This window comes from Rhinolophus hipposideros, assembly GCF_964194185.1.
Source record: "Rhinolophus hipposideros genome assembly, chromosome: 11".
Lineage (NCBI taxonomy): Eukaryota > Metazoa > Chordata > Mammalia > Chiroptera > Rhinolophidae > Rhinolophus > Rhinolophus hipposideros.
In genome coordinates, this window is record NC_138057.1 from 80977769 (window position 1) to 81004001 (window position 26233).

General features: G+C 58.0%; 1 protein-coding gene across 1 annotated transcript in view; it reads right to left on the reverse strand.

Moving 5' to 3' along the window:
* Nucleotides 1–23218, reverse strand: part of SARDH (sarcosine dehydrogenase) — a 58944-nt gene extending 35726 nt beyond the window's left edge. Inside the window, exons 1-11 of the mRNA XM_081066399.1 lie at nucleotides 23062–23218; nucleotides 22305–22355; nucleotides 20326–20686; nucleotides 19156–19334; nucleotides 17712–17891; nucleotides 16881–17004; nucleotides 16578–16678; nucleotides 9909–10013; nucleotides 8601–8730; nucleotides 4141–4227; nucleotides 3759–3849 (exon numbers count right to left, since the gene is read on the reverse strand). Of these exons, the coding sequence (XP_080922525.1) occupies nucleotides 3759–3849; nucleotides 4141–4227; nucleotides 8601–8730; nucleotides 9909–10013; nucleotides 16578–16678; nucleotides 16881–17004; nucleotides 17712–17891; nucleotides 19156–19334; nucleotides 20326–20656 (1328 nt within the window). The 5' untranslated portion in view covers nucleotides 20657–20686; nucleotides 22305–22355; nucleotides 23062–23218. The remainder of the gene's footprint in view (nucleotides 1–3758; nucleotides 3850–4140; nucleotides 4228–8600; nucleotides 8731–9908; nucleotides 10014–16577; nucleotides 16679–16880; nucleotides 17005–17711; nucleotides 17892–19155; nucleotides 19335–20325; nucleotides 20687–22304; nucleotides 22356–23061) is intronic.
* Between the last annotated feature and the right edge of the window lie 3015 nt (nucleotides 23219–26233).

Sequence of the window (26233 nt, forward strand, 5' to 3'; positions counted from 1 at the left end):
CTTGTCCATCTGGTCTCCTCGGACCAGCCATGGCTTCCCCAGCCGGACGATGAGCAGCGCTGGGCTGGAGTTAGACGCCTGGCCCAGCTGTGTCCGGGCCCTGCACACCCAGCTCAGCCAGCCTCCACACCTGGCCCTTCCTTCCCTCCCCACCTGCTGGCATCTCATTGCTTCTCCAAGGCCACCTCCTCCCCAGCTTTGCCCTCATCAGCATTTCTGCCCTCAGTGGTTCCTGTCTGAACCTCCGCAGGGCTAACGGACTCAGAGTTTGCACGGAGGTCTGGCAAGCACGATTTTCTGACCTGGGCAGGGGAACGGAGCTGCTGTGTTTCCCCCAAAATAAGACCTAGGCGGACCATCAGCTCTACTGCGTCTTTTGGAGCAAAAATTAATGTAAGACCCGGTATATGTATTATTACATTACATTATATTACATTACATTATATTACATTACATTACCCAGTCTTATGTTATAGTAAAATAAGACTGGGTCTTATATTAATTTTTGCTCCAAAGACACATTGGAGCTGATTGTCCAGCTAGGTCTTATTTACGGGGAAACATGGCACGAGACGGGAATTAGTATCACCGACATTGTCACTAGTAACTGCTGCCATCTAAGGAGGTCTTTGCTGTGCAGGCCCAGGCCAAGTGCCACCTGCAAGAATGCTCCCTGTTACTCCTCAGTGTGTCCTCACACGGGAGTCCACGCGTGGGGCCCAGTGTTTGGCTCAGTGCACACCAGAGGAACCCCAGCCTGCGTCTGTGCCGGGCTCCCCTGAGCCAGGAGCTTCTGGAACACACTGCAGGAGAGGCAGCCAGGGATCCTGGCCAAGGGGTCAGGGAGGGTCCCGGGGGCAGCAGCAGAGCCCACGTCGGGCCGTAGGAGCAGAGTTCGGGGTGTGGAGTTTGGAGACATGTGGCAGGCCTGTAGGGCCAAGTCGGGGAGTAAGAGGCCATGAGGCCCACCCTCGGCTGCCTGTCCACTCTGTAGTCAGGCTCGCCCCCCCAGCACCAGGTGCCGATGCGGCTTTCTGGGAATGCGACACAGTGACCTTCCCAGCTGCTCTGAGAGTGAGGACCCTGGGGGGAGTTCAGGGGGGCTCTTTCGTGTTCTTAGGCCGGATGGGCGGTGAGGACTGAAGAGGAGGGTGGGAGAGGGAGCTGGGCCTGGGGCAGGGCTGGGTGATCCCTTCACTCACAGACGCCACGTTCGGGCAGGACCCCAGCCAGCCAGGACTCTGCCGCCTCTCTGCGCACATCTGCACACATCTGTGGGTGTGGCTCTCAGCTCAGCAGGAGCACGACCAGTGATCAGCAGGGGGATGGGCTGCTCCCTGTCACCCCCGGGGACCTGGCTGCCGTATTCTGCCCATGAGCAAGCAGCGGGCAGAGGGGCCAGGGCCAGGGTTGAGTCACCCTCCTCACTTATGTGAGGAATGACTGCTCCTCCCCTGGTTACCTGGACCCCAAGGACTTTTCCTAAAAATAACGGCTCTCTCTCCAGGCTCTGCCCATGCCAGGCACTCGGTGGAGCGTCCATGCACGTGAGCCTCAAACGCAAGCCACCCATTTCACTGATGGGGAAAGTGAGGCTCCGAGAGTAGGAGAGACTGGCTCAGGGCTACACAGCTGATAGGTGGTGGGTCTAGGATGACTGCAAACCTCAAAGGGGACACCATCCCTGCTTTGTCACCCCCGCCACTTGTGAGGAGGTGGCTGTGGCCTGGTGGCCAGCAGGTGCCAGGTGGGCCTCGGGGCCATAGGCAGCCCTGGACCTGCCGGCTGCCGAGCTGTCTCCCTCACAAGCCTGTCCTCCCGACTGTGAGATGAGAATGACACAGCCACGTCCCTGCTCCTGAGGTGTCCAACCAGGAAAACTGGACATAGGAGAGCTCCACTTTGGTGCTAGCTCTTTCTCTGCCCTTTCTTCTCTCGGGTTTTGGCAACGCCCTTAGCAGCCCCCTCATTTCCGCTCTGCGTCTCCCGCAGAGTCTGTGTCTCGCCTCTGTCCCTTCGCTCAGGCCCAGGGAGGTGAGACAGCTCATTAGTGCCGGATGCCCGGGGGTGCAGGCAGCCATCCACTTGTCCAGTTGTGGGCTGGGTGATGTGGAAGTCCCACATCAGTAACTACTCGGGCCCGGGAGGCCATTAGCCGGTCGTCTCCTGAGGTGCACTGGCCCGGACAGGACGGTGTACGGATGAGTTCACTGCCCCTACCTCTACACACCAGGCCCCAGCTCTCAGCGGCTCCCTCCCTGTGCCCTCCGCCTCCCAGCCACAAACTCTCCTGCCAGGGAAGGCGGCTGACAGAAGTAGGCCCAGACCCGTCCCCAACTGGGCAGGGGTTCCGCACGCAGCCTGGAGGCCTCTGCCAGCCCAGCAGGTGGGCAGCGTGCCAGCCCCGTTTTGCAGTCATGGACGCTGTGGCACAAGGAGGCCACCTGGTGAGGCTGGTGTGAGCCCCCGTCTGTCTGATTCCAGTGCGGAAGCCCTCAGCCCAAGGGCGGCCAGGTCACACAGCCCAGCCCGAGACCGGAAGCTGGGTCCCTCCCCACTCTGGCTGGCGCACTGAGTGACTTCAGGCACCTCCTTTTTGCTGTTTGTAGCAGGAGGGGCTTGGACTGGCCCGTCCCTGAGGCCCCTTACAGCTTTATCATTCTGGAACATTCCTCCCTTGGGAGAGTATGTGGGCACAGCCCCAGGAGGACTCCCAGGCCGCCACAGAACAGACCACACTGTGCCAGGCTCCATGGAGGGGGTGGCCATCCGGGCATCTCAGAGTGTCCCTGTGGGGGCCAGACATCCCCCTCAGTGGGTGTAATGTCCTCACGAGGCCAGGAAGGGGCGAGGTTAGCGGAGGAACGGGGGCACGCTGAGCTGCACGTGCACCCCACCACCACCTCCAGCCCTAACGACAGCTGAGGTCTCCCAGGGAGGCTGTCAGCCAGAAGCGGGACGGGCAGAGCAGGCTGGACACCCACAGAGGCTCCTCCAAGGGGCTGCCTCAACGGCCGCCTGCCACAGAACGGCCCCCTGGGACAGACCCCGGCCCACTGATTCCCACCCTCCAGCCCTCTCTGGAAGCACCTGTGTCACTGGCCCCGACTGGATTCTGACGGCGGTGGGGCGACCAGGATGCCTCGCAGCTCTGACATCACTGCCCCTTGGCCTCAGCTCAGCTTTTCTGAGCGTTTCCCTGTGCAGACCTGTTGCTGAGAGTTTCACCTGCACATACTGAGCAGGACGTGCTCCGGGTCACAGTGAGGACACTGCTGGGCCTTGCTCTGATTGATTCTGGTCACCCTGCAGCAGGCAGCGCAGCTGGCGTCTCCACTCAAGGCGGGCTGGCTCCTAGCCACTGCACACACGCTAACAGCAGGCATCCCAGCCCAGCCCTGCTCCCAAGCAACCTGTGCAGTCCCTCCTGCTCCGCATGCCTCAGTCTCCCCATTTGCCAAGTAGGAGGACTTGATCCTGCTGCTGAACCCAGAGCTGTCCGGTGGGTCAGGCGGGACACTAGGATGAGATCCTGGAGACTAAAGGTTGTGGCTCTGCCAAACCCAGGCGCCTCTCAGCACTGCCCCCTGCTGGCAGCCTTCCTCCCTTTTCCTCTTGCTGCTGCCTCTTCCAAGAAGCCCTCTGAATTTCAGGGAAGGCTCCTTTCTCAACAGCCCTTACTATTTACCCCACCTCACCCGATCCTAGAGCAGCTGAAGAGCAGACACCCCTGCTCACGGGTTCCAGTGGACACTCACCTGATATCATAGCCATACATGTCCTTCTCTGGGCGCCCGTGGACAATCCAGTGGGCCAGCTCCTGCCCACAGCCACCACCCAGCATCATTCCTGGCAGGAGTGGAGCCATAGGTCTGTAATCCATCCCGAGCCCCAAGCCCCAATTCAGTGCGCCTCCCATCTCCATGGCAGCACCCCCCCCCCAAGCCTGGATCTCACGTCTGGGGAGCTGCATGTCTCCAATAGGGCCTCACCCTGCCCTGCAGGCATTTCCTGTCAGCACCCTTGTCAGGGGCTGCAGTGCTACTGGGACAGCACCCCCTTCCCCTGTCCACCTGGGGGAGCTCTGAGAACTGAAGGAGAGGCCACAGGGGTGTCTGGTGGGCTGCTGCCCCCACTCACCTGCACTGTTGAAGCCACAGCCCAGGAAGAAGCCTCGGAGTTCGGGTGCCTCCCCCATCAGGGGCTTGTGGTCAGGTGTGAAGGATTCTGAAAGGAAGGAGAGACCTGAACCTCCCTCCAGGCCACATGCACCTGGAGTGGGGTGTCCTGAGAGGGCAGCAATTGAGGTGGGGGTCTGCAAGTGCCTCCTTCCTCCAGACCCTCCCCATCCTCAAGACATAGCGCAATGCCACATCCTCCAGGGAGCCTCCCTGATTGCTTCTGCCACGTTCCCCTGAGCTCCTTGCCATTTGCTGCCAGAAGCCCCCTGACATGAGCCAGGTTCTGTTCTGTGGGGTCCAGGTGTATCGCACGGCTAGCACCATTCTCCTGCTGATGAAGGCCTTTCTGTGAGCCCCCATCACAGCGTGTGGCTCCCCCCACTGCTGTGTCGTTGCCAGTCACTCTTGCCCACTGGGCATGAGCACCGAGTGGGCAGGGACTGAGCTTTGCTCACCGCTGTGCCCAAAAACTTAGCACAGGTCCCAGCAAACAGTAGGTGCTTAATAAATGTACCCTGAATGGATGAATGATCATAAGTTCTTTCAGAAAGGGGTTTAAGCCTCCCGCTTCTGTTTGCTGGCAGCATGCATCGGGCAGAGGCCAGGATATGGAGGGAGAAGGACCCTCAGGCATAATTATAAAAGCTGGACTTTGCAGCCTGTCCTGGGTTCCAACCTCGCTTTACCCCTTCCTGGCTGTGTGACCTTGGACAAATCACTTCACCTCTCTGAGCCTTAGTTCCCTCATCTGTAAATTGGGATCATGGTACATAGCTCACAGGGCTGTGAGTTAGTCTGTCCACAAATATGTGGAGCCCACCCATGTGTACCCAGGGTTTGGCCCTGAGAATCAGCTCTGGACAAGTCCCACCCCTCGGGGAGCTGACGGAGAGTGAGGGAAGCAGAGAGCAAGTATGCAAATAAGCAAAAAAGAATGTCTGATAAGAAAACAAAGTGGGATAAGGGGTCACAAGGGAGTGCGGGGCTGGCTGCTCTGCACAGCCCTTTTTGGCAGGCAGTACTGCTCCCCAGGTTATCGATGAGGAAATTGCTTTTTTGGTCTGATTTATCCCAGGTCACCCTGTTAATGAACCATGGACATGGGACCACTTGTCAGAGCTGTCTGGCTCCCAGACCAAGTTCTTCACCTCTGATAACAAGCTCAGTCCTGCTCCCTGCGGTGATCAGGGCCCGACCTGAGGGGTAGCATCTGAGCTGAAGGAGGCCCCAGCCCTGGGGGACCTGGGGCTTCCAAACAGCAGGGAAGGCTGGAATTCTGGAGGGCAGAAAGTAGAGCTTCCCTGGGACGCTGGGGGAAGTCCAGGCTGCAAGGGGCTATGGGGGGGCCAGGCTGCAAGGGGCTATGGGGGCGGCCAGGAAGGCGCAGGGGTGAGAGGCCAGGGCAGCTCAGAGCAGACTGCGGGGGTGGAACAGAGAGGAGAGGCAGCGGTTATGTTCGGGGATGACCCAGGGTGCACTGAGTGAGAGCCGGAGATGCTTCCAGGCCCCAGACAGGCAGGCAGGAAGTTCTGAACAACCTCAGAGGGAGTCTAAGAAGAGAGCCAGCGGGAGAGTTTCGGGGGACAAGGGTCTCTTGAATGTTTACTAAATGGCTCAAGTCTGAGCCAGACCAGGGTGCAGGAGGCCTGGGACGACCAGGCAGAGCAGACGACCCCACCTTCGCTCTGACCTCCCGGCCCTGGAACGACAGCTCTGCCTGCCCCCTCCCACGCCCCCACCACTGCTTCCCCGAAGTCAGGGGGACTTCCCTGTTCTGTTCCAAAGGCCACTGGCCCTTGACTGCGTTTGTCCTCCTGGCAAGGAGAAGTGCTGATTTCCCCAGAAACCTCCCTTACAGCCGGGAAACCAGATGCCTGATGTCCTCACATGCACGTCTCCCCCGAGGTGGGGCTCCAGGGAAGCGATGGGTCCCCAGTCTAATTAACCGAGGCGACTCGGGACTATCCGTGCCCCTGGGAATGTTTCAGGCCTGTGCTTCCCATGCCAGTCCCCAGGGAGGCTGCGGGGGGTGCTGAGTCATCAGCCCACTCCCACGCTCTGCACCCTGGATCCAGCACTCAGGGGCACAGCCATCACACAGGCCTCTCCTGGGGACACTGGCCTCTCACCAAAGGCTCCTTATGTGCCGAACAGATTGAAGTAGCCCGGGCGGGCTGCTATGTGGACATCAGTGTGTTGCGATGCGTGGAGAGGGCTGGCCGGCCAGGCAGGCCATAGCCCCTGGGCGTCGGGACCCTTCCTCTCTCCTGTCCAGCTCCGCTCCACTCCCTGTGTGGCCCGCAGACATTGCTGTACCCACTGGCGCCTGGCTGTCCACTTCGCTCATGGGACTCACTGCCGTCGGCTGGCGCCGGGCAAACCCTACACCTACACGTGGCTTGTCCTCAATCAGCCTGAGTAGGTGCTTTGTCACCCATGTCACAGATGAGGGCCCTGGGTACAGGGAACTCAGAGCCTCAGACACAACGTTTCCTCTTTGGGCAACTCTGTATCTGAACCTCGCCCTGAAGTGGGGCTGGTTCACCAACTCCTTTGTTGCCTTTGTTGGGGGTTAGAGATCCTTGTGTGCCAGGAAGGAGTGGGGAGCCCCACGGGATTCTGCTGAAACCACCAGAGGAGCGGTGTGTGTCCGGCCCGCACACGGCCTGCTCCCCCTGCCCAGAACACTCACCCCAGGGCTGGTTCGGCTGTCCCTCCTCGGGGCGGCCCCCCCTGTGCCCCCCGTCCCTGTACTCCCGTCACAGCATCTGCCCCACTGGGCTGTAGTTGCCCAACTGCCCTGGGCGCCGACGAGGTGCAGCTGGTGCACAATAAAATCAAGTGAATGACGCTGTAGGTGCTGGTCACAGCAGTGACCATCCAGCTCTGGGGCCAGCTTGAGCTGCCTCCCAGAGGCCACCCTCTGCCAGGACCCCAGGCCGACAGCCTCATCCCCATGCCCTCACCCTGGGACAGGGCTGCCACCATGGGAGCTCTGCTCAGACTCTAATGGGCACTAAGCGCAGAGTAGGCAGGAGGTGGTGGGGGGTGTGGGGGGCAGGTGGGGAGCAGGTGGGGGGGCAGGCAGGGGGGGCAGGCAGGGGGCAGGCGGGGGGAGCAGGTAGGCGGTAGGCAGGGGGCAGGTGGAGAGCAGGCAGGGGGCAGGCTGGGGGGACAGGCGGTGGGGCGAGGCTGGGAAGGGAGCAGGCGGGGGGGCAGGCGGGGGGCAGGCAGGGGGCAGGCGGTGGGGCGAGGCAGGGGGCAGGCAGGGGGCAGGCGGTGGGGCGAGGCTGGGAAGGGGGCAGGAGGCGGGGGGCGGGTGCTCAGCAGGCAGAAGGAGCTGAGCAAACGCTATGTGTGCTCCTTCATACAACATCCCTGCTTATCTCGCCCCTTGGCCTGGAATCTTATTCTGGAATCTTCTCCAGCTGCACACAGCCTTTGAGACGCAGCTCAGACAACCTGCTCAGTCTGCATTAGTGTCCCCTATCCTGGGGTCCCTTAGCTCCCTGAGCCACCCAAGATGGCACCGTCCCAGGGCACTGAGTGTCAACGAGTGGGTCATTTTTCCCTGTCAAGCTGTCAGTTACTGGCACAGGGATATGTCAGTTCATCTTTGAACCGCCAAAGCCTGGCCCAGCTGGTGGGTCCTGCAGGAATGAGCTAGTGGTGTTGGCCGGACACTTCAGCTCTGTGGTTCTCAGTCTCCCCCAGCCTGGTACACTAGCCAGTAGGCGGGGTCAGGGGCTGTGTGCGCATGCCCCAGGACGGGCATTCTGGGAGCTGAGCACCTTCGCTCACGGCCCCTTCTGCTCCAGCCTCCTTCAGCTCAGGTCTCCCAGAGGCCAGGAGGAGGGCTGAGCTCGGGCCTTTCCACGCTGAGTGGGTGTGTGGCCCCGAGCTGCTGGCTGCCGAGGCCAGAGAGCAGAGTGGTGAGACCGATGGCCCTGTGTCCTGGGCAGGTGGAACATTCTAGGAAGCGGGGAGAGCAGGGCCTGAAGCTGGACTGGCCTGGGGCTCCACAGCCCTGTGAGAATGGCATCGGGAAAGGGCTTGGCCCGCCTCCGCTCACTCAGCCTCTTGGGGTGCTGGGAGGGGGCTTCCACCCCATTTTACAATGAAAACACCGAGTTCTGGGGACTAGTCCAGTAGAGATGAAGAACCCAGGCTGGGACGTCCTGAAGAGCTCACTGGGGTAGGAAGAAGCCTGGCTGTGTGCCCAACTAGGGGCAAATTTCTGCCCCCGCCAAGCCCAGGTCCCTGGCCCGCAGACAGGAGTAAAGCAATGTCCACCGCCCGGGGCTGCTGAAAGGAGAGATTGTAGGGATGCCCAGGGTCGTGCCTGGCACAGGCCAGCCTGTGGGGTCAGCCCAAAGGCCCTAAGGATGTCCACCTCCAGCTCCTAGGCCTCCCGCTCACCTGGGCCGCAGACCGTGGACTTGACCCCCGTCGTCTCCAGCACAGGGACCCGGTTGACGGCACCTTCAATGTGCTGGGTGAATACATCCCAGTCCAGGTCGAAAAGGCCAAAGGCAAACTTGTCCGACACCTGAGGAGGCAGGTGGGGAGCTGCACGGTGCCGGCTGCCCAGCGGAGCTGCAGCTTCCCCACATCAGGGGAGTGACAGGGCTGAGCTGGTCCCTCACAAGTGCCCTCAGCCTGTCTCCCCCTCATCAACCCGTCAGCAGGGCCCAGCTGCTCCCCTGTCTCTCCCCCCCCCCCCCCCGGCTCAGATCCCACCAGCTCTGCCCTTGATCGTTGCCACGGCCTCTACCGGAGGCCCTGCCTCCCCGCCTGCCATCAGCTGCCTCCTACGTCAGGACACACCCTCTCTGGCTCTCAAGCTTCACATGGCTTGAGTTCCCCAGGCTCCTCTGGTCCTATATGAGCCCACATGCAAAGCCCTACACGAGCCGGCCCTGCCCACATGTACTTTCAGTTCTTCGAGAAGGGCAAGCTTGACCTCGGGGCCTTCACCTCCACCTGGGGCCACTCCTTGCCCACCTGTCACCCCCAAGCCCTGCCTGACCATGGTCTGAAGGACAGCCTTCCCCTTCAGTCTCCCTAGACTTATTCTTAAGCTGACAACCTCATTCAGTGCACAGATCACCATCCCTAATTGCATTACTTGTTTGGTTACTGTATGTCTCCCCACCAAAATACAGGCCTCCTGGGACAAACACTTTTTACCTTAGTCTCTCTCTTTACACAGAAAGTAAAACAGCATCTGGCCAAAAGTGGTCACTTAGTCATTCAATTTGTGGACTGAAGGCACGAATATAAGAGTAAGGATGGTCCACACATGTTTGAGGGGGCCGAGGGGGCCGCTGGGTCTGCACTCCACCCAGAAGCTTCCAGGAGAGTGGCCCAGGCCTGGGGAGACAGCCTTGCAGCTGTGGGGGTGGGGAGGGCTCAGGGTCATTTGCTGATGGATGGATAGAGGACTTAAATGTCTGCATGCTCTTTTAAAGCCATTATTTTACATTTTCACAGGCTCTAACTGCTGATGCTTTGAGGCAGGCCCTCCACCTGCCCCAGGCCTGAATCTACCTCTGTACCAGGTCCTTCAGGGGTTGGAGAAAAGTGGGTTTGACCCTTGGGGGCCGGGGGACCTGCCATTTCTCAGGTGGACACCCGAGGAGTTTCAGGAGGTGGGCTCTCTGGAAGAAGGCTTCTCCATGCTGAGATGCAGCCCCCAACCCCTCCCTTGTTCCCTCCCCGCCTCACCTCCTCCCAGAAGATGGGGTTGGCCTCATAGCCACCCACTGACAAGGCATCCCCTTGGAGGCGAAGGTAGACCGAGGCATCATGGTCACGGACGTTGGGCATGTTCTGGAAGGCAGAGCAGAGAGGCTCTGGGTCAGCCAAGGCTGGGCGGTGGGCCCAGCTCCTCCACCAGGGCTCCCAGGCCCACCATGGGCCCACCCGCGTCCTCTTGGTTGTAGGACACTGAGGACAGAGTGGACCGGGCCTCAGGTTACACACTGGACACGCCAGCCCCATTCAAGTCTCTCCTGCCCCAAAACCCACAAAATAGCAGCGAAGATGTGAGGAGGAGGAAGGAGGGAAAGAGGACGGAGGAGGGAGGAACGAGGGAGGAGGGAGGTGGGAGGAGGGAGGTGGGAGGGAAGAGGGAGGGAAGAAGAGAGGGAAAAGAAGGTATAACCCACAAAGATAAGCGGGCAGGGGAGACAATTGCAGACAGGACAATTGCAGCAGCACTGGAGGGTGCCGAGGGATGGATGAGGGCATGTCATAGCGTGGGTTTGGGCGAGGGCACACTGAACAAGTCAGGCCAGTGTGCCACCCTCTGTGCCCTCCAATCTGCAAAGAGGCCGTGCCTGTGGCAACCCCAGGTCCTTCAGCATAGGTGTGATAGCAGAGTGTGTGTGTGTGCGTGTGTATACACACATGGGTGTGAGTGTGTGAGACAGAAGGTGTATGTGTGTGCATTTATGCGAACAGGAGGATGAGCGAGGGTCCCTTCACAGCAGCTGGACCCAGATCCCTCCATCTCCACCCTGTGCAGCCCAGGGCCTAGCTCTGCCCTGCAGGAGCCCTGAGGTCTGTCCCTGGAGGAGTGGATCCCAGAGGTTCCAGGCTGGTGGCGCAGGGGGGACAGTAAAGGGGGTGGGGAGTAGGCTGCCTCCACACCCACCCCCGCTGACAACAGACTAGAGACTCTTCTATGGAGACATTGAGTGGCCTGGGGAAAGCCACTATGAAATACACATAAGCTATACAATACAACATGCCAACAAAGGATGGAACCACTAATCATCTCAATAGATGCAGACAAATACTTGACAGAATCCGACACCTTTCATGATGAAACAGTCAACAAGCTAAGGAGAGAAGGGAACTTCCTGATGAAGGTACCTCAGAAACACCCACAGCTCACACAGACTTGTTTGCAGCGTTTCCTCTCTGATCAGGTCTCTTATCACTTCTCCTGAACACGGTCCTGGAGGTCCTAGCCAGGGCAATCAGGCAAGAAGAAGGAATAATGGGCATCCAGATTGGAGAAGAAGCAGCAGAACTACCTCTATTTGCAGATGACATGATCTGACACATAGAAAATGCGAAAGAACCACTAAAAAACTATGAGAACTACAAAAATAGTTCAACAGGTTGCAGGGTACAAGGTCAATACAACAAACAAACCAAGAACTACTAGTGTATTTCTTACACTAGCAGTGAACAATCAAAAAGGAAATTAAGAAAATAATTCCCTTCACACCCCAAAAAGAATGTTTAAATGCTTACAAATAAACTTAACAAAACAAATGTAAAACTCATACCCTAAAAACTAGAAAATATTTTTGAAACACATTATAAACTTAAACAAATGAAAGGACATCCCAATGTGTACAAAACAAAGACTTGTTAAGGTGACAGTGCTCCCCAAAAACATCTACAGATTCAACACAATCTCCATCAATATTTCAGCTGGCTTCTTGGCAAAAATTGACAAGCTGATCCTAAAATTCATATGGAAATGCAAGGGGCCCAGAATATTCAAATCAATCTTAACAACAAAGAACAAATATGGAGGATTTACACTTCCTGATTCCAAAACTCACTACAAAGCTACTGTAATCCAGACACAGTGGTAAAGCCCAAGGACAGACCTGTAGATCAAAGGAGCAGAATTGAGAGTCAGAAATAAACCTTCACATTTATGCTTAATTAATTTCACCCAGGGCGCCCATGTGACCCAGTGGGGGAAAGCAGAATCTTCAACAAACGGTGCTGGGACAACTGGATATCCACCTGCGAAAGGAAGAAGTTGGATCCCTTCCTCATACCGTACACAAAACATAATCAAAGTGGACCACAGACCGAAGCATAAGAGCTAAAACTATAAAATTCTTAGAAGAGAATACAGGCGTCAATCTTTGTGACCTGGGGCTAGGAAACGCCGTCTTAAACATGACACGGAAAGCACAAGGGGCAAAAGAAATACACATCAGTTATACATCATCAAGATTAAGAACTTTCGTGCTGCCAACAACACAATCAAGGAAGAGAACAGACAACCCACAGAATGGGCGAAAATAGTTACAAACCGTAAATCTGAGAAGGGACTCTTATAACTCAACTCAATAAAAAGACACATAAATCAATTTGAAAACAAGTAAAGTACTGAACAGACATTTCCCCAAAGAAGACACACAAATGGCCAATAAGCACAAGGGAAGACGCTCACCACCATTAGTCACCAGGGAAACGCAAATGAAAACTAGCGAGATACCATTTCACCCCACGGGGACGGCTAAAGTCAGGCAGAGAGTAACAAGTGTTGGTGAGGATGTGGAGAAGTGAGAGCCCCACACACTGCTGGCGGGCATGTAAAACGGTGCAGCTATTTTGAAACAGTCTGACATTTCCTAAAAATATTAAATAGAGAGTTACTACATGACTCAGCATGTCCACTGCTAGGTGTTGACCCAAGAGAAATGAAGACATATGTCCACACAAAGCCTTGTACCTGAATGTTCAGAGCAGCACTAGGCAAAAACAACTCAAATGTCCGTCAACGGATGGGTAAATAAGATGTGGTGTACAACAGAATATTGCTCAGTCATAAAAAGGAATGAAATTCTAACACATGGACCACATGGATGAACCTTGAAAACGTCATGCTGATTGAAAGAAGCCAGGCACAACAAAAGGTCACATACGGTATGATCCCATTTTATAAAATGTCCGGAAATCCAGGAAGACAGAAATCAGATTAGTGATTATCAAAGGTTGGGGATGGGGTGGCAAATGGGGAGTGACTGATAATGGGTTTAGGTTTTAGGGGATGAAGAGAATGTTAGATAGAAAGACAGATGATAGAAAGATAGACGATAGACAGACAGACAGACAGACAGATGGATAGATGGATAGATAGAATTAGTGACGGTTACATAGAAAACTGAGCAACTAGAAAAGAAAACTGTAATTCCAGGAAACACAAAAAGTTGGACACTATTTGCTCAGGTGTTAACAGTATTTATATTGTCATTATATTGCAAGCACTGACCGATTTAACCAATAAACAAACAAACCAAACCAAATCTTTTCAGAAAGCAAGCAGGAGTGGGCAGCCCACGTCCACCGTGGTGCTCAGCACTGGAGGAGCTGCCTTCTCTCATCCCCTCTCTCGTGTACCCCTGCCCTGGAGACAGACACATTGGGTGTGACTGCTCTGCACCATCTCCGAGGACAGGTGGAGACCCGAAGGGATGACCTGGCCAACGCCCCTCCCTCCCACTGCCGTCCCCCAGTTGGAATAAGAATGCCGCGTTGAGGGCCTGGTCTCAGTGGCACATAGGAAGTCCTCAGTGACTGAGCACTTCAGAAATAATGACAGTACAGTCACTGCTACTGTAAAAACGAAACACCCAAGCTCCATAGAGCAGGACAATAGGGACACCTGGTGGCCAGGGAAGCCCAACTTTTCTTCCAGCGGGATCAGTGTCCCCAGTTCCCGGCCTGGCAAGGAGTACCCAGGAGTGCCCAGCGCATGCTCAGTTCAACCCCGTGCTGCCCACTGGGCACCCTCACTGTCCTCTCCACAAAGGAGCCCACCCTACAGGTCTGACCCTGGTCCCACTGACACCCCTGCCTCCCAACCTCTGCCCATGCCTTCCATCTGCTTCTCCTGCCCGCAGCCCCATCCAAATCCTGCCGGCTTCTTCCTCCAGGAAGCCTACTGATGGCTCCAGCCTTTCCTGGTCTCCTCCTCTGAAGCCCCAGCTGGCTGGACCACCCCATGCCCCATGGTCACCACAGCTACCACGTTATGAGCACTTGTTACGTGCCAGGCACCACGCTCTGCCCTCAGCCCCGTCACTCGGTTTCTCCCGCAGCACAGCCCTATGTGGTAGGTATACTTTTCACCCATTTTGCAGAAAAGGAAACGGGCTCAGGTGGTGCCTTGACTTTGCCCGGGCTGAGTAATGGAGGGTCAGGATGCAAGCCTAGATCTGTCCTATCGCTCTGCGCCCCAGCAGCGCAGCTTCTGTCACAGCTGGCGGAGAACGGTGGGAATGGGAGACCATGGGAGACCCCACCCGGCCACCGCTTTTGACGGATGCAGAGACCAGGCCCAGAGAGGGAAGGGACACAGAGGAGCAGGGGCTGTGCTCGGCTAGAGCCCAGGACAGGGACAGCTTGTCAGTACTGGGGGCCCTCTGACCACCTAAGAAGGAAGATACAGAGCACGTGCTTCAGGCCCTGAGCCCTCACCGGCCAGCTGGGACCCCAGGACTCCTAACACCTTGAGGCCCAGAGCTGGGCACACAGTGTCCTGAGGCACAAGACTGCCAAGCCCACGGAGCTTCCTGAGCAGACGTGGATAGGTGGGCAGGTGGCACGCGACCCCAGGACAGGCCCAGCGCCAGGGACCTCCCAGCACACACCCCGGAGCTCCTGCCTCTGGGGCCTGGCTGGCACGAAGGAGCTTGTCCTCCGACCTGCAAAGGGGTAAGACCACGCTGGCGGGATCTTACTGAGCAGGTGCGGTGCCCGGTGAGGCCAGCCTCCCAGACTCCTGTGGCCACCCTGATGGAGGGGAGCGTTTGTGACTTCCTCCCCAGCCGCAAAGCCCCTTCTCTCCTCCAAAGAGTCTTACGGCTTCTGGAGCTGGTGCACCCGTGCAGCCTGGAGCTCCCGGCAGCACCCAGGGTCCCTGTGTGGGGGCAGCGTTTGTGAATAACACGAATAACCCCAGCTGGGCTCTGACCTTGAAATTGCTGGCCGGTTTGCCTGGCTTCCGCCTGAAAGGTGCCTCCAAGTCAGGCACCAGGAAGCACAGCGCAGGGAGAGACAGGCCCAGCCCTGGCTCTGTGAGGCCCCGGGGTCCTCCTCCCCACACAGCCCCTGCCCTGCCCCTCAGCGGGTCCCCAGCTTTAGGGCTCGCAGCCCTCCCGAGCCCACTGCGGCCCGAGGGCGACCCCTGGCGGCCGCCCAGGAGCTCTCCGCACGGAACGGGCCAAAGACGCGTCCTGCCAACAGCCGCAGTGGGAGTTCTCTCTGTTCCCCGGCACACAGAAACCCTCAGGAGGCATGTGCGGGATTACAGTAAACCCGACATGAACCCGGGAAACCCTGTGTCAAGGGGAGAGGCAGCAGCGGATGGGGACCCTGGTCCCCCACTCCCTCCACCACCGCCGCCCACCTAGCAGCCGGCCTGGTCTGTCCCTGGTGAGGGAAGCCAGGCTCGTCCAGGGGCGAGGCTTCCAGGACACTCTTTGCTGAGGCCTGACCCTAAACAAGAGTAGTTTCATCTCACACTCTCCCCATCCACAGCCCACTCTGAACTGCCTGCAGGTCCCAGCTGCCAACCTCTGCGTACTCCCCTTCTCCACCTCGTCCCTTCTCTGCCACCCTTCAGATACGTCAGAAGATCCTCCAGACATGGCATCCACAGGGAGACTCCCTGGTCCACAGACAGGGGTCCATACCGAGCCCGGTCAGGCTGCTTTGGGACTGCTTGTTCATGTGTCTGTACCTTCCACCCAGCTCCACCCAGACAAGAAGTCGGTCCTTTTGTAATTATAGCCCCCGTTTCTAGAATAGAGCCTGGGACACAGAGCTCATCCAACTAATGTTTAATGGAGGAATGGGTGAGGGAGGGAGGGTTGCATGGAATGGTGGATAAATGGAATAAATAAATAGATGATGGAGAGATGGATGGGTAGAGGGAGGGAAGGCGGGAGGGATAAATGGATGGATAGATGGAGAACTAGATGGATAGAGAGATCAAAAGAAGGATGAATGAATGGAAGGATGGATGGCAAAATGGAAAGAGGGAGGGAGATTAATGAAGAGGTAATAAGTGGATGGAGGGGTGGAAGGAAGGGTGGGTGTACGGATAAAGGAATAAGTGAGAAAGAATGGATGGATGGGGAATACATGGCGGGATGAGGAAGGGATGGTTGGATGATGGAGGGAGGGAGGGATGGAGAGAAAGTCGATGACAAGGCGACAGAAAGCTACCACCATGGGTGATGGAAGGGATGAGAAGGGGAGGAGACGGGGGCACATCCAGGGAGGTTCTGAGGGCCGGGGATCAGTGCATACTTGGGAGCACACAAGCATGTGGGTTCCCAGAAACTCCTGGGGCACAGAACACGGGAAAAAGCTGGGCCGGCTGCACGAGGCAGGGCAGGCTTGGGCATCAACAAGAAGCTGTGCCCCAAGGGCCAAGGGGATTGGCACCACTGGGACACAGCTCTGGTCACACCGCCCGGAACACCCAGTGTCCTGATGCCCATTGCACAGACGAGGTGGCTGAGGCTCAGCATGGTGAGGGAACACACGCGGCCACACCCCCGGTGCTGGGCTTCACAGTCAGGTCCCAGCCCTGCACAGCTGGCATGCCTCCTGGGGCTGTCCGCTTACCTGGATGCCCTCGATACGCTCGGTGACGACGTAGGCATGGTGCATGGCCACCAGCGGGACCTTGACTCCCGCCATCCGGCCCACACTGCCCGCCCACACTCCTGTGGACAGAGCACGGCAGGTCAGCTCTGCTGGCACCTGCTGGGGGCAGCCAGCTAGGGGGGCATGGGTGCCCCTGCAGGCCTGTCCGCCCCGGTGGTGATTCCCCCAGGTCGGTCACAGCTGGGCCGTCACCCCAGAGAATGGGCAGGGTTGGGAGCCTCCAGCACAGCCGCTCGGGAGCCAGGAGAAATGCCATCCCACCTGCACAGTTGACCACGCAGGGCGTCTGGATGGTGCCGTGCTCTGTCTCCACAGCTGCAACCCGCCGCACCCCGAAATCATCTGTCCGCACACGGATGCCTGTCACCGGGCAGTTCTCGATGACCTGGGTGTGAGAGGAGCTGCTCCCTTTGAGGGTGCTGACCACCCACCCTCTCTCCATCCCATCCTGAGGGACCTGGGACCCCTGCTTCTTGTAGGGCAGGCTTCATGTGACACTACTGGGGAAACGGCGTGACCACAGAGCCGGACACTAAATCCATACATTCCTAGATTTGGAGCACTTGTCCCCAAATACAGTGGCTCCTGTTTATAAAGTGACATAAAAGAAAAAACTCAAGGGTCATTTACTAAAAGATGTTTGTGGTCTACTGTTTGGTAAAAAAGGTCACATCACAATACAGTTTGGTTCTGTGTACACACATATCCATCTGCACAGAAAATGTATTTGGAATAAAACTAAAATGTCAATACCAGTTACCTCGGGGTGATGTTATATCTTCTTTTTGGCTTATTTGTCTTTTCTAATTTTTTCTACAATTATGTGTGTCTTTGAGACAAAAAACTAAAACTACAGGAAGAGATTTTGAGGAGTCACTTGTCTGGTGGGGCCGGAACCTCAGAGAAGGAGGCAGGTGACCCCACCGACAGACCACGACACCACCCGCCTTTGCAGGAGCCGATCAGGAACCTGAGAGGTCCCACCTGGCCCAAGGTCACACCACGCAGAGAAGGGCACCTGTTTGCTGGCCTTCTGCCCTCTGGATTTGCAGGCTGGGATCAGGGAGCCCAGGGCTCAGCGGCCATCGGTACCTGTGCTCCGCGGGCGGTGGCAGCCCTGGTGAGGGTGGTGCAGGTGCCGGCGGGGTCCATGGTACCGTCCTGTGGCACATACAGGGTCCCATAGAGGTCGTCCACGTTCATCAGTGGGTACAGTGCCTTGGTCTCCGCCGGGCTTAGCACGTGGGACTCCACGCCATAGGCCTTGCCCAACTAGGGGATCCGGGGGAAAGTACGTGAGACCTTGGGGACCGATGTCCTCCCCATCCGGGCCTCCAAAGTTTTGCTCTGGCCCTGCTTCCTCCCGAAAGCCTTAGCTGGTCAGCATGGCCCTGCAGCCCCTGTCCTTTGCCCCAGTTCCAGAGAAGGGTGAGGAGCGTGGTGTAGCACTCAGAAGTAGGTTCTGGGGCTGGCCTGCCTTCCCAATCCAGATGACACTAGCAATGTGACCTGGGACAAGTTGTTTAACGTACCCTGGGTGAATGGGGCTCATAATGGCTTATGTGGTTGACACGTCCAGAGAGCTTAGACCAGTCCCTGGCACATAAGGGCTTATTATATAAAATAAATAAAAATAACCCCCACAGGTCTAATACTCTGGGCTTCTCTGGTCAGACCCGCTCCTCAGACACCAGTGAGGTCTGTCCCAGGCCTCTGACTCATCACGTTTGATTGGCCCCAGTGCAACCAATCAAGTGTCCCCTGGCATTGCCTATCAGGACAGGCTCCACCCAATTAGAGGTGACCTGAGCCAATCAGATTTTCTGAGAATTGTGAAGGAAAAGTGGCCGAGACTTCACTCAGCAGGATGGGCACTTGAGCTGAAAGATGGGTTGGGGGCTTCCTTCGACCACCTCTATCCCAGCTGATGAGTGAGCTAAGCGGGAGGAGAAGGAAGAGGGAAGGGAGAGGAGGAGGCAGAACGGGGCCACCTCCTAATCCCAGAGAGCCAGGCCTGTTCTAATGAAGCCAGCTGCCCCTGCTTCTGGCCTGGGTGCCCAGGGGAACTCGGCGTCCCTGTGATAATGAGCCTCTGCTAGCCAGTACTCAGTCGGTGCTCAATAAGGGGTAAGTTGCTGCTGCAGGAGCCTGTCTCACCAATGCCCTGGAATTTGGGGTCCAGGGTGGCTGTTCTGGTTAGAAACCAACAGCCCAGCCCAATGCAGGGCCTTCCACAACACAAGGCTTTCTCCCCCATCTCCCCCAGATCCGGGTTCCCTAAGGACCTCTCCAAGGGCGGTCACTGCCTCCGGGTAGTGTTATCTCCGTGAGCACCACCCGTGATGATGCCTCTGAGGCTCGGCCCCCTGTGCTCTGAAACATGGTCCTATTTCAAAGGTGAAAATGCCGAGGCTCAGAGAGGCAAAGTCACTGGTCCCAGGTGGCCCAGCTAGCAGGGCAGCTGCAGGGCTCGAACCCAGATCTGTCAGGGCTCCTCCCTGCACCATGCTGCCCCACCCGCAGGGGGCGCACCCACCGACATGAGCCTCTTGTACTCATCCAGACGCTGCCGGTTGGACGCGATGAACAGGCCCCCGTTCTGGATCCAGCCCGTGTGCAGTCCCGTCTCCTTCTCCAGGTCGTGGCTCACCACGCGCCTCGTGTGGGCAAGCAGCTCCACCTCCACGTCGCTGGGCCTCAGCTGCCACAGCAGGCCTGGCGGGGAGGATCGGGACACCTCGGTCCCAGCACGGCGGTGCTGCACCTCCACCCCCCCAGAAGGCCAGGGCCCCTGAATGTCAGGCAGCGCCCCAGTCCTCCTCTGCAGGCCACGGGCAGCCTGGGTGAGCAGGACATGACAGGGTCCAGGCTGAGTTGTAGGACAGGCCTCCCAGCCCTTGGGCAGCTCAGAGAGGGGCAAGTATCAAAGGCTCCCTTATCGTGAACCTACTATCTGCCAAGCCCTGCGCTGAAGTGTCATGGGGTGACTGGGCAGCCCTGTGAGGCAGAAGGATTATTTTACCCAAAGCAGGCCCTTCACCAACAAAACTGCTCCCTTCAGAGCAGCCTAGGCAGTGGGAGCCAGGGGCGAGGCCGCGTGATGGAGGGCAGAGGCTGTGGCCCAGCTGAGACAGGGCTGGGTGATGCCCGACTCCTGCCTACTCCATAGTGACCTCAGGCTGCTAGCTTGATATCGGCCAAAGTGGGAGTGTTTACCCCACGGAAACTGGCGAATATAACCCAGGGTTAAGGCACAGGTGGCTGCCCTGGCGCCACGCACACAGTAGGTGCTTCATGTATGCCCACTGGTTAGGAGGACGAGAATCGTGGACACAACTGACACCGGGAGGATCGCACTCTGCGTCACCCCGGTGGCCCCTTCCCCATCCATCCTCCGCGCCCCATGGACACCCCTCAGCCCAGGAGTCTCCATCCAGTAAGGGGCTTCTGCTCCTTGAACGGTCAGGTGCCTGGCTCCCAGCGCTGGTCTCAGCTTCGCCCTCTGGGGTCCCACGGGGGTGTCTGCTCCCTCCCCCCCACAGCTCTTCAGAGACTTAGGGATAAGCAGGGCCCCCAATCTGCCCACCTGCAGACTGACCCTGAGTCTCCCCCGTGTCCTTCCCCGCTTTGCTCAGCTGCCTCCAACAGGCCTGTATCTGTCAGCCCAGAAGTGGCCCCTCAGTGGGTCCCTGCCGCCTGGACCTACCTGCCGTGTGCCAGGTGGTCCCAGAGGTCAGACGCTCCCGCTCCAGCAGCACCGCCCCACTCACGCCCAGCTTGGCCAGGTGGTACAGGGTCTGGCACCCCAAGCTGCCCCCACCAATGACCACCACGTCGGCTGTGCTGGGCAGGGGCCGGCTTGGGCCTTGGGCCACCACTGAGGTGCCCTGTGCCTCCTTCAGGGTCCGCTGGTACGGCACGCTCTTCTCGGTGGTGGGGCCAGCCCGGCTGGTCAGGAGGCGTGGCCCCAAGCCCTGGGCAGGGCTCCGCTGAGGGCATGTGACAGCCACACGCAGGGCTCGGCTCAGGGAGGCCATGGGGACTCCAAGTGTCAGCAGTGCAGCGAGCTGGCGAGAGAGTCGGGGCTGGCTGGGGTGTGGACCGGACGCGGTGGGGACTGTGCCCCCGTGCTGTGACAGCCCACCCAGGCCTTTTTCCTGCTGCCACCCCACGGCCTGTGTGCACTCACGTATTGGTCCTGTGTGTGCCTACGGAAGGCCGCGCACACATCAGGCCCTGGCTGGGCCCAGGGGGGACCATGAGGGGGGACAGAAGGTCCTGGCCAGCCCCCGGAGTGCAGCGGGTGGGGCTATGACAGAGCGCGGGAGCTCTTGGGGGTGTCGGGGACACAGGGGGCGGCAGAGGGGAGGGACCAAAGTGAGATCTGGGGTAAGTGGGGTTACGCGGTGGGGAAGGCAGGGAGGACCAGAGGGCACCTGAGAACTAGGGACAAGAAGGACGCCAGGTCGTGGGGGACATAGGACCCAGACAGACAACCTGAGAGGATGAGGGGGAGGCGGGAAGGGGTAAGCACCCTTGAGAGCCCCCTCAGGGCTCAGGACCATTCCTGAGAGTGGGGACCCCATGACCCACACAGGTCTGCATTTGAGGAAGACCCCCGGTGCAGGGCGGTGGTAGGATCTGGGGAGATGGAGGGAGGCAGGATCCCCCAGAGGGCACAGGGTCAGAGGCTGTACTGAGGGCTTGTCACACACAGAGGATGGGAGGAGGGGAAGACAGTGTGCTCGGTGGAGGAAGGGCCACAAGGCAGGTGGCAGGCCGCTCTGAGACAGGGACACGCAACCCTCCAGCTAGATCCAACACACCCTCCTGGGGACAGCCGTCTCAATTCCAGACAGAAGTTGTTTCTGCCTTGAGGCAGAAGGGGAGAGAGGCAGTGGGGTCCAGCCACGTGGCATCTGGGGTTGGGGCTCAGCAGCTGGGTAACTGGCTGCCCCCCCCCACTCTTCCTCCTCAGTGCCCCCCCTGTGCCCTGCAGGGCTCACCTCCCTCTTCCTTCAAGCCTCCCAGCCAGAAGAATCTCATAATTATGACTCTAACGGGCCCCCTTCTGAGGACAGAAGGAGCGGGAGAGGCTCTCCCTGGGTGTGTGTCCCGCCAACTCGGTGAGGACAGGATGCCCCTCTCAGAGGGGCCTCCTGGGTCTGCACTGGGATCAGCAGGAAAAGCCCAGGGACGGGGCTGTGATCCGAGGTGTGGAGGTGGGCCATGCCACCTACATGAATAGTCAGGAGATGCACGAATTGACTAATTAATTGAGAAAGGCAACTTCCATTTCCAAGTGCATACCACAGGCCAGGCTCAGGGCACTCTCTCATTCAGCAATTGCAAAATGCCCCTAATTGCATTTTGGGGACTACTGTCCCTAGTTTACAGAGAAGGAAATGAAGGCACGTTGAGGCTTGTTAAGGTGACCAAGGTCACAGGGCCACTATGTGGCCAAGTCTGCAGGCTCTCCTGCCCCCTCCTGAGCCCTGGCCGGCAGATGTCATGCGGCCTGGTCTGGGGGAAGGGGAAGCTGGGAGAGACGCCTCACCCACTGCCACACCCTGTCCCACCCTCCAGTGGGACTAGGCCCCACCATCAGATAGCCCCCCTGTCTCCTTCTGGCAGAGGTGGCTCAGGTACAGGAAGGCTCAGCCCCCAGCTCCAGTCTGAACTTACCTTCTGTCCTCGAAGTTCCTCAACCTTCCAGGAGCCCCCAAGAGTGGTGTCCTACCGGTGGAAAGTTGGCCTCACGTGAGTGCCAGGAAAACTTTCCCAAGCCAGGCATCTGCCCCCCGCCCACAGCGCTGCCCAGCACACTTGCCCAGCCTCTGGCTCGGCCTCCTTCCTCCCTCTTGCTGCGCGAACACAACGCTGCCAGCCCGGGCAGCTGCCACGTGCCCTTTGCCCACCCACCAGCCAGTCCAGGCCCTCCCACCTGGGCTGGGGTGGGGCTGGCACAGCCCCAGCAGGGGCAGCCCAATGACCCTCCTGCCTTCCAGAAGCAGCGGCTTCAACATTAACCTGCTCCCCTGACCCCTCCAACTCTCTCCCACCCGAGCTGGCCCAGTGGCCATTTGTTGCCAGGGTTAAGGGCAGAGTATACCCCAGGCATTGGGGTCAGACAGACAGATGGGGGCTTGACAATCACTTAACCTGACCTGTAAAGCGGGGGGCCCAGAGGAGACCTCCCCCTAGGCTGTGGGACGAAGGGGGATTGATGGTGGAAAGGGTCTGGCACAGTCTTCGCCCTGTGAAGGGGTTAGGGTGCCCAGCCCCCTGCCCCCACACGCAGTGACCTGTGTCCTGCCCACCCAGCCAGATGGTCAATGGTCACAGCAACCAGAGGCAGAAAGAAGCCCCCACTAGTTCCGGGCCTGTCCCAACCGCACCCACATTGGGGAAAGCCCAGCCCTGCCCTCCCCAAGGGATGTACCTCAGCAGCGAAGCACCTCTTAACCCCAAAGGACCTGCTGCGGGCCTGGCCTGGTGGCGGTCGGGAGGTGCTGTCTCCTTCCTTCCTGAGCAGCTCCTGGCCAGCCGGAACCGGGCTTCCCTGCCCCCGCCCCTGGCTGCACAGTCAGCCTGTCGCCGCCCACCACCGGGCGGGACGCACCGCCCAGCACAGCGGGCCTGCCAGCCAGGGCAGCCGCCAAGCGGGGCAGCTCTGGGCAGGAGAACAGGGCTGTGCACGCTAAGGCTCCATTGACCCTGGGTGACAAGCGGGTGGCCTCACCATCAAACTGCTGCCTGTGGTGACCCCGTGCACCCCCATCTGCCCACACTTGCCTGTGCTCCCTGTACCCCAAACAAGCTTAGCACAGCCCAGGTGGGCAGAAGGTGCCGGTAGGCAGCTTTGTGCCAGCACCCAGGGTCTTCTGTGGGCTCACTCCCAGGGAAGGGGTGCTCACTGCCTTCAGAGGCAGGTCAGAGGGTCTGGGTCAGCACCCCAGGCTCAGTGTCCCTGAGCTGTCTGCACCCTGCCCTCCACAACTCCCTGATCCCTCTGTGGCTTGGGAGACCCTGCCTTTGTTTGACTTTTGCAGGGCACCAGGGCCCAGAGAGGGGAGCCAGCTTGCCTCAGGCCACACAGCAAGCCAGAGGGGGTGCCAGAGCAAAAGCCTGCAGCCTGACTCTGGGTCTAGGGCACTTTGTTGATGCGCCCAGAGAAGACGCCCAGAGAAAATGCACACCGAATAGTACATGAGGTGAGATAAAGAGTATGGTGGATGTTTAACATTAGTACAGTGAAAGACGCATTGCCATTGATGCCCCTCAGAAAGCTCCCCCTCGCGTCACACACGCTTAACCCATTGTTCTTGCCACTTCCTGAAGCAGTTCCGGAAGTCCTTTTCCGTGAGTGTCTTTAGTTGCGCTGTCGTGGCTGCCTCTACGTTCTGAATTGATTCAAAACGTTTACCTTTCATGGTCATTTTGACTTTGCCTTTGGTCATTTTGACTTTTGCCTTTGAGAGCCAGAAGTCACACGGTGCCAGACACAGTGAATAAGGTGGGTGAGGACACACTGTAATGTTTTTATTTGACAGAAATTGCCGTACCAGAAGCGATGTGTGACATGGAGCATTGTCATGATGGAGGATGAAGTAAAGACACTCATGAAAGAGGACTTCCAGAAGTGCTTCAGAAAGTGGTAAGAACGATGGGATGAGTGTGTTCGAAGCGAGGGGGAGTACTTTCAGGGGGGTTAATGGCAATGCGTCTTTTACTGTAATACACTTTTTAAAATTTAAATAGCACCCTATTTTTTGATCACAACTCATATACCTCTGGATGTGCAAAGAATCAGAGCAGGTGCTGATGTGACGTAGGACATAAAGAAAATGTATTTAAATTACGGTCACTTAACAAGACAGCTGGCAGGGTACAGGGCTGACCACAGCAGTAGCCCTGCTGTGACCAATACAAGCCAACAAATAACTGTCCTTATTTGCACCCAGGCTGTCCGCTGTCTGCTGGCTTGTCTGTCCTCTACACTTACTGAGCACCTACTGCATACAAAGCACTGCTGGGGGAGATCCAGAGATAAGACACGGTCCCTGCCCTTGTGGGGCTCAGGGTCCAGGATGAGGTGGCTGTGATGGGCAAGCTATTCTTCCTCCCAGCAGGAACCCAGAAAGGCTTCTTGGAGGTGGTGGCCTGGGCGCTGGCCTGACCTTGTGCTGACACCACTTCAGTCCCCACCATGGGGACAGAGACCATCCGTCACTCTCTTGGCTGGCTCCAGCTGCACAAGGCTTCCCCAGGATGTGAGGGGGTCACCAGCCTGGTCGCCCTGCGATGGCTGGCCTGGCCCAGCAACCTGAGTCAGGGCTGTACTTGCTCAACAGGGTGAAGAACAGGTCAGAGAGGGCAAGGACCCTGGATGCGGGGTGCATGTGCGAGTGACACACTGGTCACCAGAGCCCCAGGGCAGCAGCTAGAGCGGCCGAGACCTCTCCTGGCCCTGCACTCAAAGACCAGCAACTGTTGCAAGACTGTCACAAGCCAAGTGGGCAGCAGTTGCCCTGGACTTTGGACAAGAGGTGGTGGCTGGAGGACCAGGCTAGGCTGTGGTCACCGATCATGCACTGCTTGAGTCTGGGAGAGGTGGATGGGCCCCCCTCGTCCCCCCTGGGTGCCGGAGGGCACAGCTCAGGAGGTGGCCAGGCTCCTGCTGCCAACCTGCTGTGCCATCTTGGGCTAGTCCCCTGTTGAGGGGCCCCAGTTTCCCCATCTGGAAAGTAGGGACTATAACCCCTGCAGTGCCCATTTCAGGGAAGTTTTGTAAATTTACCTGAGTATTATTAATTTCTACTTCTAGTGCACTTGGAAGAAAACCATGGAGCAACCTGAAGTCACAATGAATGCCAGGCCTGCAACTCGCCCCCACCTCCAAGCCACAAATCCCAGCGGGACTGTGGTGGATTCACCTCCTGCCTGCATGGCCAGCCCTGAGACACCCCCTTCTTGCCCTCCTGGTCCTCTCTGCAGTCCCCAGCCAGCCCTCCGCCCCTGCCTGCTGGCTAGGCTTCCAGAGCAGAGGGAGGCGTCTACAGACCAACCTCTCACTGGGCAGAAGTCCAGGGTGGAGTGGGGGAGGGGCTGGGGACACCTGACCCAGGGGAAGGTGGTATCCGGCCAGCACCTGGCCATACCTGATGCCTGGCCTCAGTCGCCTCTGAGCGGTGCCACCTGGAGCTTCTACTGGGGGCAGGCAGCGTGCTGCATGCCTTACGTGACATGTGACTGCTGCCCATTGTCGAGATGAGAAAACTAAACTAGGACACAGCCAAGGGCACCAGACCCAAGAGATTCATGGACCAGGGAAGTCTCCAGAGTGACTTTTGAGGACTGGATTTATACTGCCAAAATTTTACCTTAAAAGAAAAAACGTAACTACATTAACTACCCCCATGACTTCATGAAGACAATGGGTTTTTTGGGTTTTTTTTAAAGATTTTATTGGGGAAGGGGAACAGAACTTTATTGGGGAACAGTGTGTACTTCCAGGACTTTCTTTTTTTCCAAGTCAAGTTGTTGTTCTTTTAGTCTTAGTTGTGGAGGGCGCAGCTCAGCTCCAGGTCCAGTTGCCGTTTCTCGTTGCAGGG